The 15,758-nt window shown below is 44.0% G+C and overlaps 1 protein-coding gene across 1 annotated transcript; it reads right to left on the minus strand.

Annotated features, from left to right (window-relative positions):
• Positions 1–1,133: 1,133 nt before the first annotated feature.
• PSMG1 (proteasome assembly chaperone 1) lies at positions 1,134–10,406 on the minus strand. The gene is made up of 7 exons (XM_006262512.4): positions 10,223–10,406; positions 9,913–10,010; positions 5,855–6,006; positions 5,412–5,474; positions 3,565–3,763; positions 2,457–2,593; positions 1,134–1,345 (listed from the first exon to the last, which is right to left on the minus strand). The coding sequence occupies exons 1-7, from the start codon at positions 10,342–10,344 to the stop codon at positions 1,271–1,273; spliced, it is 846 nt and encodes a 281-aa protein (XP_006262574.2). The 5' UTR covers positions 10,345–10,406; the 3' UTR covers positions 1,134–1,270.
• Between the last annotated feature and the right edge of the window lie 5,352 nt (positions 10,407–15,758).

Genomic DNA, 15,758 nt, shown 5'->3' on the forward strand with positions numbered 1-15,758 from the left:
TAGAAAACCACAAAATATACAATTCAGATTCAGTGGGCTTCCTACACAAAATAAAATTAGCCATGTTGAAAGCAAGCTAAGCCATAGTATATTCAAAGTAATTTTTCTTCCCTATTACATGACTCAAACAGTTTAAAAGGTTACATTGTATTGACAGTACTCTTACAATAATTGGTTATAACCAAATGAAACTTGCAACACATTCTCAACTAGGATCTTGAATTAATAGTCAAGGAGAACATATCGTTAATGTATCAAATTTATGTTGACCCTAACATATACTTTAAAAGTCACTGGTAGAACAATATATCACTGACTCTTAAACCAATTTTTTATAAACATTTTAACTCTAACTACTTAATATTTAAGCTGTGTGTGTGCGTGTGTGTGTGTGTGTGTGAGAGAGAGATTATTTCATATTTAGTATAAAATGATTTGTGCTAACTACACATTTGTAAACTTAAGATGCTCAATGCACATTTTAACGTATGATTTAAAATTAGTGTTTTTGGTCAGATTTGATTGTTAAGATGTAAAACATTAATTGAACAGGTTTGGCCAGCAAAATTTATGACAATCAAAAAGTAAATTTCTTTAAAAAGTTGGCTAAAATACAGAGGGAAATTCAGAAGTGAAATAAAAACAATGAAATTACATATTACACACATCTGCTGCGACTCAACATTCCTATAGCTCTACTCATTTGAAAAACAAATGTCAGATTTGCACTGGTTCATTTACTACAGTTCATTACCATCATTTTCTTAAGATACTTTAAGATTCTTAAAAACATGGTACAGCAATACCAACTGCAGTGCTGAAGCACTTTGCTACAGGAGATGAGTCACAGACACAGGCTTACAAAGGACAGATTTAAGAAATCTCAAGTTCTCTCTCTCAAAATAATATGACAATAAATAATTGTACTCCTGAAGTATATTTTTTGTTTTGAATATAGAAAGTGCATATATATTTTTTAAAAGTCCACTTAAATAAAAAGGCATGTTTCATTCTCAAGACATCTTCCCTGTACAAACTGTTCTAAAATTTCCCATCTAGTATTTCTTACATCTAGTAAGCAAGGCAACAATTAATGCCCAAACAACTAAAAAAAACCCAAAACCCTCAAAATGTAAAATCAGTCAGTATTTATTTCAACTTTAAGTAAACAAGCACAATTCCAAAATATTTTCATTGAAAGCAACTGTAGTTTACAAAAGTGCATATTACATAAGACTTTACAGTACTGGTCAGCGGGTAGATGTCCATTTTATGTATAGATATTATTATGAATTTCATTGGTTGCCAGTAATTTCTTCAACATCTCTGTGCTTTCAGGAACATCCTAATAAAATAAAGAAGCAGTCACTAACAATATTAAGAAAAAAAAAAATCACTCTTTACCTCCTATTCAAAACTTTACTCCTGTGAACAGCGAAGTGATTAAAATATTAACTATATGTAAAAGTCAGACATTAAAAAATAAGATACAGAGAGTGCTGGTGAACACACCAAAAGAGAATACAGTTTAATCGTACACTGGGACTTGTTAACTTGTATTCCCTTCCTCATATAGTTATCCCCACCCCTCAGAGGAAGAGACTACCTTTATTTCCCTCCAAAATTTAAACATGGCCAATTTAGCAGCCTATTGGATCCTTTAAAAAAAAAAATCAATAGGCACTGTCTGAAAGCTGAAATTTACAATTCCTACAATTACAGCTGAAATACACAGACACTCCTACTGGTTGCTATTTCCATTTAAACGGAAGTCCAATTAGCAAAAGCAGAGAAAGTGTTTTTGAGTAGCTACAGTTCATTAAAATCATTTTAGAAAGGAAAACATTTAACTTTTCTTTTGCTGGCTACTGAGTAACTAGACCTCAAGCCATAGCACTGGGTTTAGTACTGCATCTGCAGGAGTTGGGTTTCAATGTACAAAACTTTATGATTCGATATGCCCCCAAATCTGTATTTTTATAAAGCTGATACAGCTTAGAAAATAGTTCCAAAACAGGATATGTATGGACTAGGTCAGTCCCCAGAAAACATATAACTGATAGAATGGCATCATCCTGACTATGGATGTATAGGGGTAAGACACTTATATGGGATCAGTAGACACATAACAGTGCTTATAGGCTTTTAAATGAGAGACTTCTATAAGAAGCTGAAGTAATAACAGACATTTGAAAGCATCTCCTGAAATACTGGACCACTTATGTTAAGTTTTAGATTCACTGATGCTTAGGGGTTGATCACAGATGGAAACAGTTTAAACCATTCAGTACTCCAACTGCTAATACTTTGCTTAAGAAAAGTCCATTAATCCAAATTTGTGCCTCTGTCTCTCTGCAAATTTCCCTACATCTCACTTAACCTTAACAACCGAAAACCTCAAACACTCTAATATTAAAAAATCTATGTATCAATTAATCTTTAAAAACAAGCTTTACCTTGACTAAACTCGCCATGATCTTAGAAGAAAGTACAGGCTTGAATGTTTCGATTGTAACGGTATCCAATTTGATGACATCAGTATAGCACTGATACAGTACTGCAGGAATCTGCCATACTTGACAGTAACTCAGAACTAGATAAAGACCAAGAGAAAAGACAAGTTACATCAAAGAGCGTAACATCTCTCGGCTCAGTAAAATAAAATGTGATTGTGCTCAAACTCAGCATTCTAAACATAAAGAAGTTGTTCAAACCTTCTCTGTGTATAAACTACTGAATTTCAAATGTTATTACATGTTCTCACAACATTCTCTTGGTATCTGAGAACCTAAATTATAAAAAGGACTTATAAAAATGAGCTAGAGTTAGTATTTATTGCTGGGCAATGTTAATGAGGAAGTACCAATGGGCAGTATGAGACTTTGCTTAAAATCTACTTTACTTTCTTCTGTTGATACAAAACACCCCATACTATCAAGAACTTTTGTAGTAAATAATGTTTTCCTCCTAAATCAGTAGGCTGTCAGCATCCTTCAGCCAACAATTTTTATAATTATTTACATTTACTATCCTTGATGAGAATCTGAGTAGGTCTAATAGTTTTCACTATGAAAATGATTTTTTCATGTCTGATTAAGAAATAAATTATTAACAGGTTGGATCAATGAATCAATCAATCACTGTACATTATCCAATATGAGGAACTGTTCCAATACCACAACAGATATTTAGCCACTTCAGTGATAGGGCATTCAAAATATCTTGAGTTAACAGGAAATTATACAGCTAAAGTCAGAGAATACAATAAGTGGCATAATGTTACTTTGTATATGATAAGCTCTGAATTATGTAAAAAGCCTTTGTTAAACTGTCTGCTTTACTAGTAGCTTTGTAAAATGCCAAAATATTATGAATTATTTTGGGGGAGTTTATGTTCCTGCCCCATTCACTACATTTTGGAAAAAAATTGAAAATTAGGATTAATCATTTAAATGCTGTTATTCAAAATTAATGTATTCAACAACCTAGTTTGTAGCAGAATGCAAGGATGTTTTTGCAAAAGAAATGGTTGAATATAAAAATAAAACTAAAGTTCCAATGTACCAGCAGCAGGAAGGTCCTGTACAATGTTTGGCTGCTCCAGCAATGGACAACAGATTGTGTCTTTGAATTCTTTGGTCTTTAAAGCTTTCAGAAAAGGAGAAGGAAGTGTTAAAGTGGATTCTGGAGTTTTATAATTAGTTACAGGACATGTTGAAAGAATGATCACTTGTAAGTCCTTCTTCTGTATGTAGCCAAAAACCTGGAATAAAAACACTAAGATAAACTTTTGTTTTTCTTGGGATTACATATAATGGAATTCAATTACACAAGATAGGGTTTAATTTTGTTTTTATAGCTAAAAGCAGTTTAATTTAGATTTGCAGAGTTAAGTGTGATTTCTACCACTCAACAGGATTTCCTGTGCTCAAACCTAGGATCAAAACAAAGAATAAAAAATGAGAGGAGGTAACAGATATAACACATGTATTAAATTTATTGATTTTCTCTGTAGATTTACCCTGTATATCAGATTTTGGTTCTGTCTAAAGATCTGTGGAGAACTGAACAGTTTATTTTTTCTAATGCTAGGAGCAGAAAGGGAAAGGACTCCATATGAAGCCGCAAGATTACATAAACTAACAAACAAACAAACAATCTTCTTATAATGCTTTCCACTACTTATTCCCACATTATACCTTTTCTTCATTTCATCCTATTTAAAACTGAAATTTGCCCAGAACTTTTTAGGGCAATCTTGATTTTTTTTTTCAGACTGTTCCTTGAGTTGAACAAATACTGCTGCGTAAGAAAAAGAAGTTCTGGATCCCAAACTTCCTCTCATATAGTCTTTGGATGTTACTACTTGTTAGTTTAAGATATCAGAAATGCTTTCTTTTTTTTTCATTGTAATTTTCATCCTCGTTTTTATAAATAAGCAGTCTATGACAGCAAAAGTGCACACATTTTCTTTACATCATAATACAACAAGGCTAATGCACTGGTGATAAGGTGTGATGGGATCTGATGGGCAATCCCACAACTGTGCCTCCTGCCCTGCACCTGTAGAGAAGCCCTGAGAATGATATAACCTATTTATGCAAATAATTTGCATGGTGTTCCAATTCCGTAGGGCTTCTAAACAACCCCCTCAACATTAAATGTTTAATTCTCCAGCTCCTGGAGTCAAGCGATCACAGAAGAATTTCAGCTTTTATTTGAAAAGCAGCTAACTGTCAACATTGCGAAAATGAAAAAGGTAAATTAAAAATCTCCTTCAGAATTGGGCCTGGCAATAACGCAAGCTGCTCCAGCAGCAGTCTAAACAACAGCAGAATGGGAAAGTGCACAATAATGGCACAGATGGACCATACATGCTCAGAAAGATCCTTGTTTTAAAAATTTCACCAACATTAAAGAAACAGAGCACAAGCTCCTTAATAAGGACTTTGTTCATGCCAAGTTCCAAATTAGTTATTTTTGGTAGCTGTGGTGCTGTTCAAATGCAATTAGATTTTATTTTTATTAAGGAAGGAAAGTATTTTTCCACTCCTTAGAACTCAAAAGTAGTTGAAACAATTCACCTCTGGGCTAAAACCAGTAATAGGAAATTTAAGCCCAAACGGCATTTTTTTTTAAAGATATAAGTGTAAGAAAACACACACTCTAATGGAAACTGTTTTACCAAGTTAATGACAGCGAGCATACCAAGTGACAGCTATTATAGGATTTCATGCAACTTCCAGATAGGAAATCTGGAAAATGTTTAGTTTTTTGGGTATTGTTTGGGGTTTTTTTTAAACCAACAGAGAAAAGGAAACCATATAAAAATAACTGGGCATTATAAAGAGTGTGGCTTATAAAGAAACTTTTTTCAAGATATGGTTAACTTGCACTGATCTCAATCTTACCTTTTCAAGCCACTGAAATTGTTGATCCTCAGCCACACAACAATTGCACTGGCACAATAAAACCTGAAAGAACAGAGTTGTATACAGGCATTTTTACATAAAAACAGGAATAACTATTTGTCTCATAGCATTCTCATTAGCTTGCTATCTATTCTAAGTGTGGGAACTAGGTATGGGGGGTTACCTTGAATTCCATAAGTTTGTTTTGTTGTTTTTTTTACTTTGGTAAGGTGGAATATTATCTATGTTGAATTTCCAGAAATTCAGCTCATCTCAGCACCAACTCACATGATCTGTTAAACCAGTTTATGAAGTGGTTAGCCAAAAGCACTGCAACCTATATTTTTTTCTGAAAAGGGACTTGCTCTTCCCTTCCCCTCATCACTGACTCTCAGATACGGACCAAGCTTTTTTTTTTCCCCAAAATGACTAAAGTTACTTACCGTAGGATCTGATAGTAATCGGTAGAATAAACAGAAGGAATCTGTTGGAAGGACATTTGTTGCATCCAATGTCCTGCACCACTCATTCCACAAACTGACAGCTCCAACTACTTCCCAACGTACAGAATCCAGAATAAAGGAGGACAGGAAAGCTGCAAATATCAATATTACTTTATATAGTAAAAGCCTGCAATACATTCCAATTAATCATGGGGGTTTTTTATTTTATCCTATGATTGACAAGTACAGCCAAGATCTTTCTCCTCCTCTGTCAGGCTGACAGAAGATCAATACGATACAGCTGTGAAAAAGGTTGGAAAAAGTTAATGATTTCTAGCAGAAACAGAAAAAGGTTAATACCATTATATGTGGCACTGACAAAATCTCACCTCAAACAAAAGTAAAAATCTAGTCATTCATTCATTCCAAAAGAAAGGGGTCCAAAAGAGACTCCTAGGATGATCAGGGGAATAGACATTTTATGTTATGAGAAGTGACTAATGAGCTTGGGCAAAGCAAAAAAAAAAAGGCTAAGAGAAATCTAAAAGCTGTCAATAAATACACTAGTGGTAAACATCAAAGATACAAGAGAATTAAAGGGCAACATTAGCCCAAGAACAAATGGGTATAAAATAGTCATAAATAGAACGTATAGAGGTGCACTGATATATCGGTGCCATATCAAATCAGCACCGATAAAAGGAAAATTAATATAATTGGCCATCAGCTTTTTTTGGCCAGTGTAACCAGTGATAATGTCACTGATAAATATAATATGCCTTCTGGCTGGGGCCCCCAGATGCTGAGTGCAGTCGCAGCATGCACGTGGCCAGGAATGCAACCAGGCAGTGTGGAGAGCAGCACCCTCCAGGTACGTTTGTGGAGAGGAAGGGTTGTGGAAGGGCATGCGGGCAGGGGGCAGATCAAGGCCCCCACGGTGAGGGAGGGAGTGGGGTAGGGGCAGGGGGCACTGCCCTGCCAGAGCAGTGAATGGACCCAGAGCCAGGTGCAGGACAGAGCTGCAGGTGGCTCATCCAGGGGGCAAGGGGAGGGAGAGGCACTGCTGCATACACCCCCTGCGGGAGGCATAGGAGGACAAGTACCACCCCAGATTTGTGCACAGGGCAGAGGTGGGCTGCCCGCTATGGGGTCGGAGCTCTCCACCCTTCTGCCTTTGCCTTGGGAGCCGTGCACTGGCCATGCATCCCCTGCCCATCTGGCAGCAGTGGTGGCGGTGAGTTGTGCCTGCCACTGCTCGGCGGGCAGGGGGCACGCAGCCAGCATGCAGCTTCTGGACCAAAGGAGGCAGGGTGAAGCCCGCAATGAGCAGCCCACATCTGCCCTTGGCTCCCCGCTTGCCTTCTAAAAGCATCCTGCACTTAAAAATGGTGGTGGCAGCGCTTGAACTAAAGTTCATTTGATAAGCTTTAGTTCAAGCATCCCCGCAACCATTTTTAAGTGCTGGGACAATGATTCCCTGGACGAACCAGCAATGGCTCTGTCCCACTCCCTGCCCTGGCCCCGGGTTCCCATTCACTACCCTAGGTAGGCAGTGCCCCCAGCCTCAGCCCCACTCCCTCCCTCACTTTCGGAAGGCTTCAATCTGCCCCGCACTCCCCTATGCCCCATCCCCTCCACAGGCTTATCTACAGGGCACTGCTCTCCACACTGCCCAGCCACGATCCTGTAAATCAGTTATTGGATCAGTATTGGCTAATACGGCTGGTGAATAATCAGCTATTGGTATTGGCCAAGAAAACCTTTAACAGTGTACCCCTATAAATTTACATGGCAAACCACAAGACATCTAACCAACACAGCACTGAAGTGCTGTGAGAAATGTGAAAAGTGAGGTGAAGAAAGCTAGGTAGTTTTAAACTTTATTTAAAGTCTATGAACTTGATTACATAATGTGGTTTTCTGAAAGGCTTCAGCAGTGTTTCAGAGGGCATGAGTTAGGTAGCATAATCCAACAAATGTGTCTTTAAACGCTGGTCACCACAAAGCTTAACAGGAGCAAGAAACCTCTTTCATCATCATCCTTGATCAGAATTTTAAACTGCCCACTCCTGTATACAGCTTAGGTCTAGGGCCCAATCCACCCAATGGGAAAATAGGCATTTTTTTGCTTTTCTACTGGCTCCTACTGGAGATTCAGATACATCAGAGAAGAAACACCTCCACTGTTTCACCTGCATTTTCATGGTTGCTATCAGAATGGGGTAGGCATATCTGTTGTTATTACACTGCTCTTCTCACACCTTTGCATTTCCCCCCTCAGAAAGCTTCAGCGACTGCCTTTGATCCTACTCAAACCTCAGAGGAACACAGAGAAACTGGCCCAAACCCTGAAGTCACCTTGCTGGTCAGACTCATGTTTTAAAGAAGTGTCAATGGGGGAGCCACAACGATTTGCAGTAGAGGTGAAAGTAAACAAAGGCCATCAATATGGCAAGGTGAAGGGCAGAGCACAGAAGTGAAGGGCACAGAAGTATTTATGCTGCCCGGCTAAAGCCCTTTCGTCGTGTCGGGTTACACTACAAAGGCTCTCGTCACCAACCTCAGGTTGAAAATTCTGTCCTTGCACTTCTCAACCTTGTTTTTGACCCAAGATCCCTTTGTTTGACTAAAGCTCTCCTTTGGAAAACGTCCACCCTGGGCTTCTGCTTAGGTTTTTTTGACTATAAAAAAGTCTTATCGCAGTTCGTCTGCAAGAAAGGGTTCAGAAAGTCCCTGGTTGAGGTGGTCCGGCTTTGTTGCTATGGATTTCTAGGTGAAAGTTCCTGTGAAGCACATGCAGGTGTTTGCACACTGCGTGGCCCCCTCAAAAGGATCTTGAGGTGCTTTGGGGTGCTGCAGCTGCCCGACTGTGAAGGGAGAGCAGTGAGACAAGACTTATGAGGAAAGGCTGAAAGAACTCGGGTTATGTCAGTTGGACTAGATGACCTTTGGAGGTCCCTTCCAGCTCAACTTCTCTATGTCTCTATTTAGTCTGGAGAAGACTGAGCAGGGATTGGATACGTGTTCAAATACCTGAGGAACAACTACAGGTTCAAGCTGCAGCAGTGAAGATTTAGACTGGAGATTAGGAGGAACTTCCCGACTACAAGGGTCCGATTAAGAGGCTGGTCAAGCATCGGAACAGGCTACCTTGAGAAATCAGTCCCATCCTTGGGAGTTTTCAGGAGCAAGTTGAACAGACACATGGCAGGAAGGCACTGCGGCTTTCTACGCAAGACTAACATGGGTAACAACCATCTCTGCTCATCGGGTGAGCTTGCCGGGAGTGATCCTGCCTTGGGAAAGGTGCTGGACTAGCTGGGCGTGCTGATCCTTCTGCTAGGAGCAAAGCTGGTTAGAGGGTCTCAGCCCTCCACTCAGGGTCAGCCCCATGTGGGGTCAGGAAGGAACTTTCCTCCAGGATTGGATCGGTAGGGGCTGGGAAGGGCTCCGCCTTACTGTGTCACAGGGAGGATGTGGCCCTCTGCCAGGGACCCCTTAAGCATATACTGACAATACCTCACTACACAGCAAAGCAAACCCCATGCAGTCCCCACCAATCCTGAGGGAAAATTCTTCCCAGAACCCACATGGGGCTGACCCTGAGTGGAGAAGTGAGATCCTCTAACCAGCTTTGCTCCTAGCAGGAGGATCAGCACACCCATTAATCCAGCCCCTTACCCACGGCAGGTTCACCCCAACTAGCCCACTCCCCGAGAAGAGAAAGGCAGTTAGCCAGTCAACCTGGCAGCTCAGGGTGCTCTGCGCTGTGCCAGGGTTAGTGGCTGTCCCACGCAGAGCACAGACGACACGGATGGTTCGGGCAGGGCAGGGCAGGGCCGGACCGGAGACAGGCATGGGTGAACAGGGCGGCCACCTGGGCCCCCCAAATGGTAATTTTTAGTATTATTATCATTTCTGGCAAAGGAGGGGGGGGAGGGAGGGGATGATGATACTAAAAGTTTGCCTGGGGCTGCCAGGAGTCTAGGTAGGGTGATGGGTAAGCGGTGACCCCTGCAGCTCCCTCCCAGCCCCGATGCCGGCCCGCAGGCACTCACCCACGGCGTTGCGGCCGGTGGACAGGACGAGGCGAGAACAGCGCAGTGGCGCGTCGGGCGTCGGCTCCGGGCGCGGGCTCCAGCGCACGCGGACCTCCCTGTGGGGGGGAGTGCGGGTGAGACCGGCCCAGCTCCGCGTGACGCGCCCCTCCCGGCCCCGCCCCCAGTGACGTTGCCGCCCGCGTCCGGCCCCTGAGGGAGTAGAAAGATGGAGAGAAAGAGAGACCTCGCATCCCTATGACAACGGCCGAGGTGTTCTAACCACCCCCCCAATACCGTTAGGAGGTCCCTCCCCCACTGCCGCCGGCACCTTTTCTTTTCGAGTTCCCTGCGAATCTCGAGATCCTCGGGCGTTTCCTCGCGCTCCGCCTCCTCCTCGTCCACCCCGGCTCGGGACAGCGCCGTCACCACCTCCCCAAAGAACGTAGCCATGCTTGGGACAGGAGAGGGGCGCACGCGGGCAGAGCCGCACCCCCTCGCGCAACTGCGCAAGCGCCAGAGCCGCCGCTCTTCCTCAAACCAGCCATAGAAGCGAGAGAGCCGCTCTAGCCCCGCAGTCCGCCTAGAGGCGGGACCGAAGGGGATAAGCCCCGCCCACACGGGAAGCGCGGCCCCACTTCCTTCAGTCAATGGAGTCGGGGCTGGGCGTTCGGTGGCGGCAGTGTTACCAGGGGTGCAGTAATGATCGTATTTGTGGGATAATTGCAAGTCTTGTGCGGTCAACAATAATAATAATAGTGGTCAAAATATCGACTCATTTTTGAATTAGCTGATTGGTGCAGCAGATGCAAAACCCAAGTCACCCTTAGGGAGTCTTAACTGACCTGCAGGCTTTTTGTTCCCCCTCCCCCCCAACTTTCACTGCCACCACTTGCTTAGGAAGGCTGGCCTCCAAATAAATGCTTCAACTCTGATGCACCAATTCTCATTCACTCACTGGCAACTTATAAGGAGCAATATAAAGGAGGTAAGAAGATGACCGATTTGCATCAGTATACTGTATTTTTTTCAACAAATACAATAATTTTGAGCTTCCAATATGATAATTTCACACTTAAGACTTGGCTACAGTGGGTGGCAGCAGTGGGGCTCAAAACTGGCTGGGCTCCAGGTGCCTTGCCCTCCCTTCTCCCTTTCAGCAGCTAATTCATATAGCCTTGCCCCCTCACACAGGGGCCGGGCAGTGAGAGGTGGTAAGCCTGAGTCTGCCCTTATCCTCTTAGCTCCTCCACTTCTCACCCGTGTCCCTGGCAGGGGAAGCCATGGATCTGGGTCCATAAAGGCAGTTTTCCTGAAGCGTGCCCGGGGTAACGGCTCTTCTGGTGTGGTTTAGTACCCACTGAGGTGGTTGGGGCTTGAAGCCCACTTTATGGAAATGGAAGGCTCCTCCCTGGGTTGCTTCTGTGGCCATATGGCTGAGGGCAGGCAAAACTTGGGGGCATCCGAACCCCAAGCCTTTAGGCTTAGGCCTACACGTAGGATGCCTGCCAAAAGACTTTGGAAGTATCTGAAGCCCCTGCTGGGGGTGGAAGATGTTTTCCAGTTGTAGGGCCACTTATGGTTTTGGACCAACTCTCAGATTTGGATTTGATTGGGCCACGTTTAGTCCAGTTGTCTGCTATACTGTCCTCTGTTAATACAGAGCCTGACGCCTTTATGTCCTCTATTTTTCTCTTGAAGAGACAAATAGAGGACATAAAGGCATCTGGTTTTGTATCAAGAGGACAGAGGACAACCCTAGCCACTTTGAAGCTGGCCAGCCCTGTTGTTAACAAGATCATAGTCATAGGGAAGTCAGGCTGGAAGGGAGCACCAGAAGGCAGTGTAACGTTTCTCAACCCATGCATAAATCATGAATCAAAAGTGAGTTGCAAGAATATATGAAAAGGTTGCAAACAAACTTGAAAAACTGATTCTCTTTCAAAGGAGGAAAAACCTGGGAAACTGTGGCTTTTCCCTTGCAGGCTGGCAGAGTTTCAGCCTACAAGGGTCTGCTTGCCCCCCTCCACCCCCGATGCCGCACACTAGGGGGCTTGGGCTGGAAGTGAGGGGCACTATGTCGGGACTGGCCATTGATGTGTACACATGGATCCTGGTACAAAAAAAGGTTGATCACCACTAATCTAGTCCAACTCCCTGTCCGAGGCAGGATCAGCCCTATCCAACCCATCCCATACAAGCATCATCTAGAAAACTACATAAAAGACTACCTTCACCATAACCTGCCACAGGAAAAGCAGGGGGAACCACAACAGCCAATGTCCACCCTGCTCCTGTAAAATGTTGTCAACATACATTTAAAGGTCTTTCTCAGAGGGAGGAGAATCTGTGAAGCAGGGTGATTCGAAACTATTGTTTTTCTCCCCAAAACAATGAATAATGAAAATACTTGGCAAGGGGGTTACCCATCACCTGACTCCCTTTAAACAAAAAAGCCGACAAACAAACAACCCCCCCTCCAAAAACCAGAACCCCACCCCCTGCAAAAAAAAAAACAAAACAAAAAAAAAACCCACCAAAAAAATATGTGGACTCTTACAGGGATCCACCTCTTTATTTACTTACATCCCAAACCCCACTGGCCTAGTGCAGCAGTCTAAAACTGGGGTTGGCAACATTTCCATCATAGGATGCTCTCATAGAAGCAGGTTCAGAAGGGACCTTGTAGATCTTCAAGTCCGACCCCCTGCCTGGGCAGGAGGAAAACTGGGCTCAAGTGACCCCAGCCAGGTAGGCATCAAGCCGCTTCTTAAAGACCCCCAGGGTAGGAGCCAGCACCACTTCCCTTGGAAGTTGGTTCCAGATCCTAGCCACCCTCACTGTGAAGTAGTTCCTACGGATGTCTAATCTAAACCTACTCTCCAACAACTTGTGGCCATTATTTCTTGTTATCCCAGGGGGCACTAGGGGAAACAAGGTCTCCCCCAAACACTTCTGGTCCCCCCTAGTGAGTTTATAGATGGTCACAAGGTCTCCCCTCAGCCTTCTCTTGTGAAGGCTGAACAGGTTCAGGTCCCGTAGACTCTCATTGTAGGGTCTGCCCTGCTGTCCCTGGATCATGCAGGTGGCCCTCCTCTGAACCCTCTCAATGTTGTCCACATCCCTCTTGAAGTGGGGTGCCCAGAACTGGACACAGTACTCCAGCTGCAGCCTGACCAGTGTCATGTAGAGGGGGAGGATCACCTCCTTGGCCCTACTTGAGATGCACCTGTGGATGCACGATAGGGTCCGGTTAGCCCTGCCGACCGTGACCTCACATTGGCGGCCCATGTTCATCTTGGAGTCAATAATGACTCCAAGATCCCTTTCTGCCTCCGTACTCCCAAGAAAGGAGTTTCCCATCTTATAAGTGTGCTGCTGGTTACTACTGCCCAAAGTGCAGCGCCCTGCACTTGTCAGTATTGAAGCGGATCCTGTTTTTGTTAGCCCACCCTTGGAACCTATCCAGGTCTTTCTGCAGTCTTTCCCTCCCTACTAGTGTGCCCACCTCACCCCAAATTTTGGTATCATCAGCAAATTTGAACAGGTTGCTTTTCACCTCGTCGTCCAAATCGCTGATAAAGAAATTGGGCCCGAGTCCTGGGGGACTCTGCTGCCCACTTCCCCCCAGGTTGAATATGACCCGTCCACCACCACCCTCTGAGTACGATCCTTCAGCCAATTAGCAATCCATCTGACCGTGTAGACATCGATGCCACAGTTGCCTAGTTTTTTAATGAGGATGGGGTGGGAGACAGTGTCAAAGGCCTTGCTGAAGTCCAGAAAGACTACATCCACGGCGACACCTGCGTCCAATGCTTTTGTGACCTGATTGTAAAAGGCAATCAGGTTGGTCTGACATGACCTGCCCCTAATTAAACCATGCTGGTTGCTCCTAAGCATCATCCCCGATGCTGGCCCATCACAGATGTGCTCCTTGATGATCTTCTCAAAGAGTTTCCCCAGGATTGAGGTAAGACTGATGGGCCTATAGTTGCCTGGGTCCTCCCTCCTCCCTTTCTTAAAGATGGGGACCACATTGGCTATCTTCCAATCATCTGGCACCTGAAACCTCTCATGCAACTGCAAAGCTTAGGGCCAGGGCGGGAGAATATCTAGCTTCCATTTAAGTCAGGTTTAGCAGCTGGCCACTGGAGGGACCTCTTACTTCATGCAATAGATAGATCAACAAGGAATACAGAACTACTACTATTTCTTTAAGATTGGCTTGAATTCCTCAAGCCAGGATAGCTACAGGGGTGCAAACTGCAGAGCCATTGGATCTAGCCTGTAGAGGAGGGGTTTGGTTTGCCCTGGCTTGGTGGTGGAGAGGATGGATGACCAGTTTCTAGCATAGGCCCACCTAGGACCCAAACTGGGTCATTCTGCCCCACTGCCAGAAAAGGTTTACCAAGCCGTTTTAGAATGTGGCACTAAGCCGCTGCATCCCTGGAGACCCCAAGTGAGCCTCAAAAGCTTTTTTTTTTTTTTTTTTTTTTTTTAAACTTATTCCTCTGTGGGGTTTATAGGAAATATCTTGCTTCACATAAATTATCATTGTTTATACTTTTGCAATACCAATCACGGGTCAGGCCAGGCCTCTCTCAGTCTACTATCTCGGTATCATATAAACCAGCGCTGCCTGTTCCACGGTCAGGTTTTTGGTGACTAAACTGGTGCCACCTGGGCTAGGCTGGATGAGGAGGGTGTGTGGACACCCAGCAGGACTACAAACAAGACCTGTCAACAGACAGATGAGCTCTCTGCAAGCCAACAGCCATCCATACCTGAAGAGCAGATGGACGCCACCAGGTCAACTTGCCCAAAGAATCACCAATGATGCACAACTCAACTAACCTCATGCAGAGTGGAGGAGCAGCAGCCTTAGGACTGATTTGAACAGCAATCAGAGAGAAGAGGGAATCTTTATGGTTTTTGGATGCAATTTTGTAGCAATAGATCCTTGTATGGATCTTTTTGAAGGGAGACAAGAGGCGAACCCCTTTGCCAAGTATCTTAATTATTCACAAGACCTGCGCCTGTTCCAATTTCAAAGTGGATTAAGCCAAAAGTTTAGAATTTACCTTTAAGGAAACAGCTGGGTCTAGCTTCTTAAGACCTCCCATCTCCCCCATTATTGAAGCAGGCAGAGCTGCTTTTGTGAAAACTGCTGAATCTCCATTGGTGGGGGCAGCAGAGGATGATGTCCTATCTTCCTATCCATGCAGACAGATGGAGTCTGTAGTAGAACTCCCCTTCCACAGCTCATAAATAAAATCAGGGCCATCTGCTAACACCAGCCAAAGGGAAGTCATGCAAGCATAGCTATATAGCTCCTGCCAAAATCATGCTGCAGCTGTGCCAATAGGGGAAACAGTGCACCCAGGGAAGCACCATTTTATTTGTAGGGTTGGCAGCAGCCAGCAGAAAGTGTAGGTGCATCTCCACTTGTCTTCTGTCAGCTGCACAGTGACTCGGAGCTAGTGTTACCCTGCCAACAGAAAGAAGGGGCTGTGCTGCCACAAGGGAGCTAAATGTAAACACAATTCTACTTACAAAACTAGTGTAGACTAGGCTTGAGCATCTATACAACTGGATGCACACCGCGCTGGGGTCACCTGACCTCAGCAGTCTTTCCTGCACTGAGCAGGAGGATGAACCTGATGATCTCCAAGGTCCCTTCCGGCCCCTAACATCTATGAATCGCCTCATACCCTTTCTTTCTTGCTCTTCCCTGGTAAGGACAAGACAAACTAAATGGGGAAAGAACATGGAAATTTGGTCTTTACTAGCAATAGATCCCTGGGGGAAAAAAAAATGGTTCTCTGAAGGATAGGTGATGAAATGGGAAAGACTGCTTACTAGTT

Source organism: Alligator mississippiensis, chromosome 1 (genome assembly GCF_030867095.1).
Source record: "Alligator mississippiensis isolate rAllMis1 chromosome 1, rAllMis1, whole genome shotgun sequence".
Taxonomy (NCBI): Eukaryota; Metazoa; Chordata; order Crocodylia; family Alligatoridae; genus Alligator; species Alligator mississippiensis.

Bases quoted from the DNA above. Each gene is read 5' to 3' on its own strand.
- PSMG1 (XM_006262512.4), bottom strand. From the start codon at position 10,344: ATGGCTACGTTCTTTGGGGAGGTGGTGACGGCGCTGTCCCGAGCCGGG. The intron at 6,007-9,912 runs GTGAGTGCCTGC...TGATATTTGCAG, and splicing joins CACCGGCCGCAACGCCGTGG to CTTTCCTGTCCTCCTTTATT. The intron at 5,475-5,854 runs GTAAGTAACTTT...CTGTTCTTTCAG, and splicing joins GATTACTATCAGATCCTACG to GTTTTATTGTGCCAGTGCAA.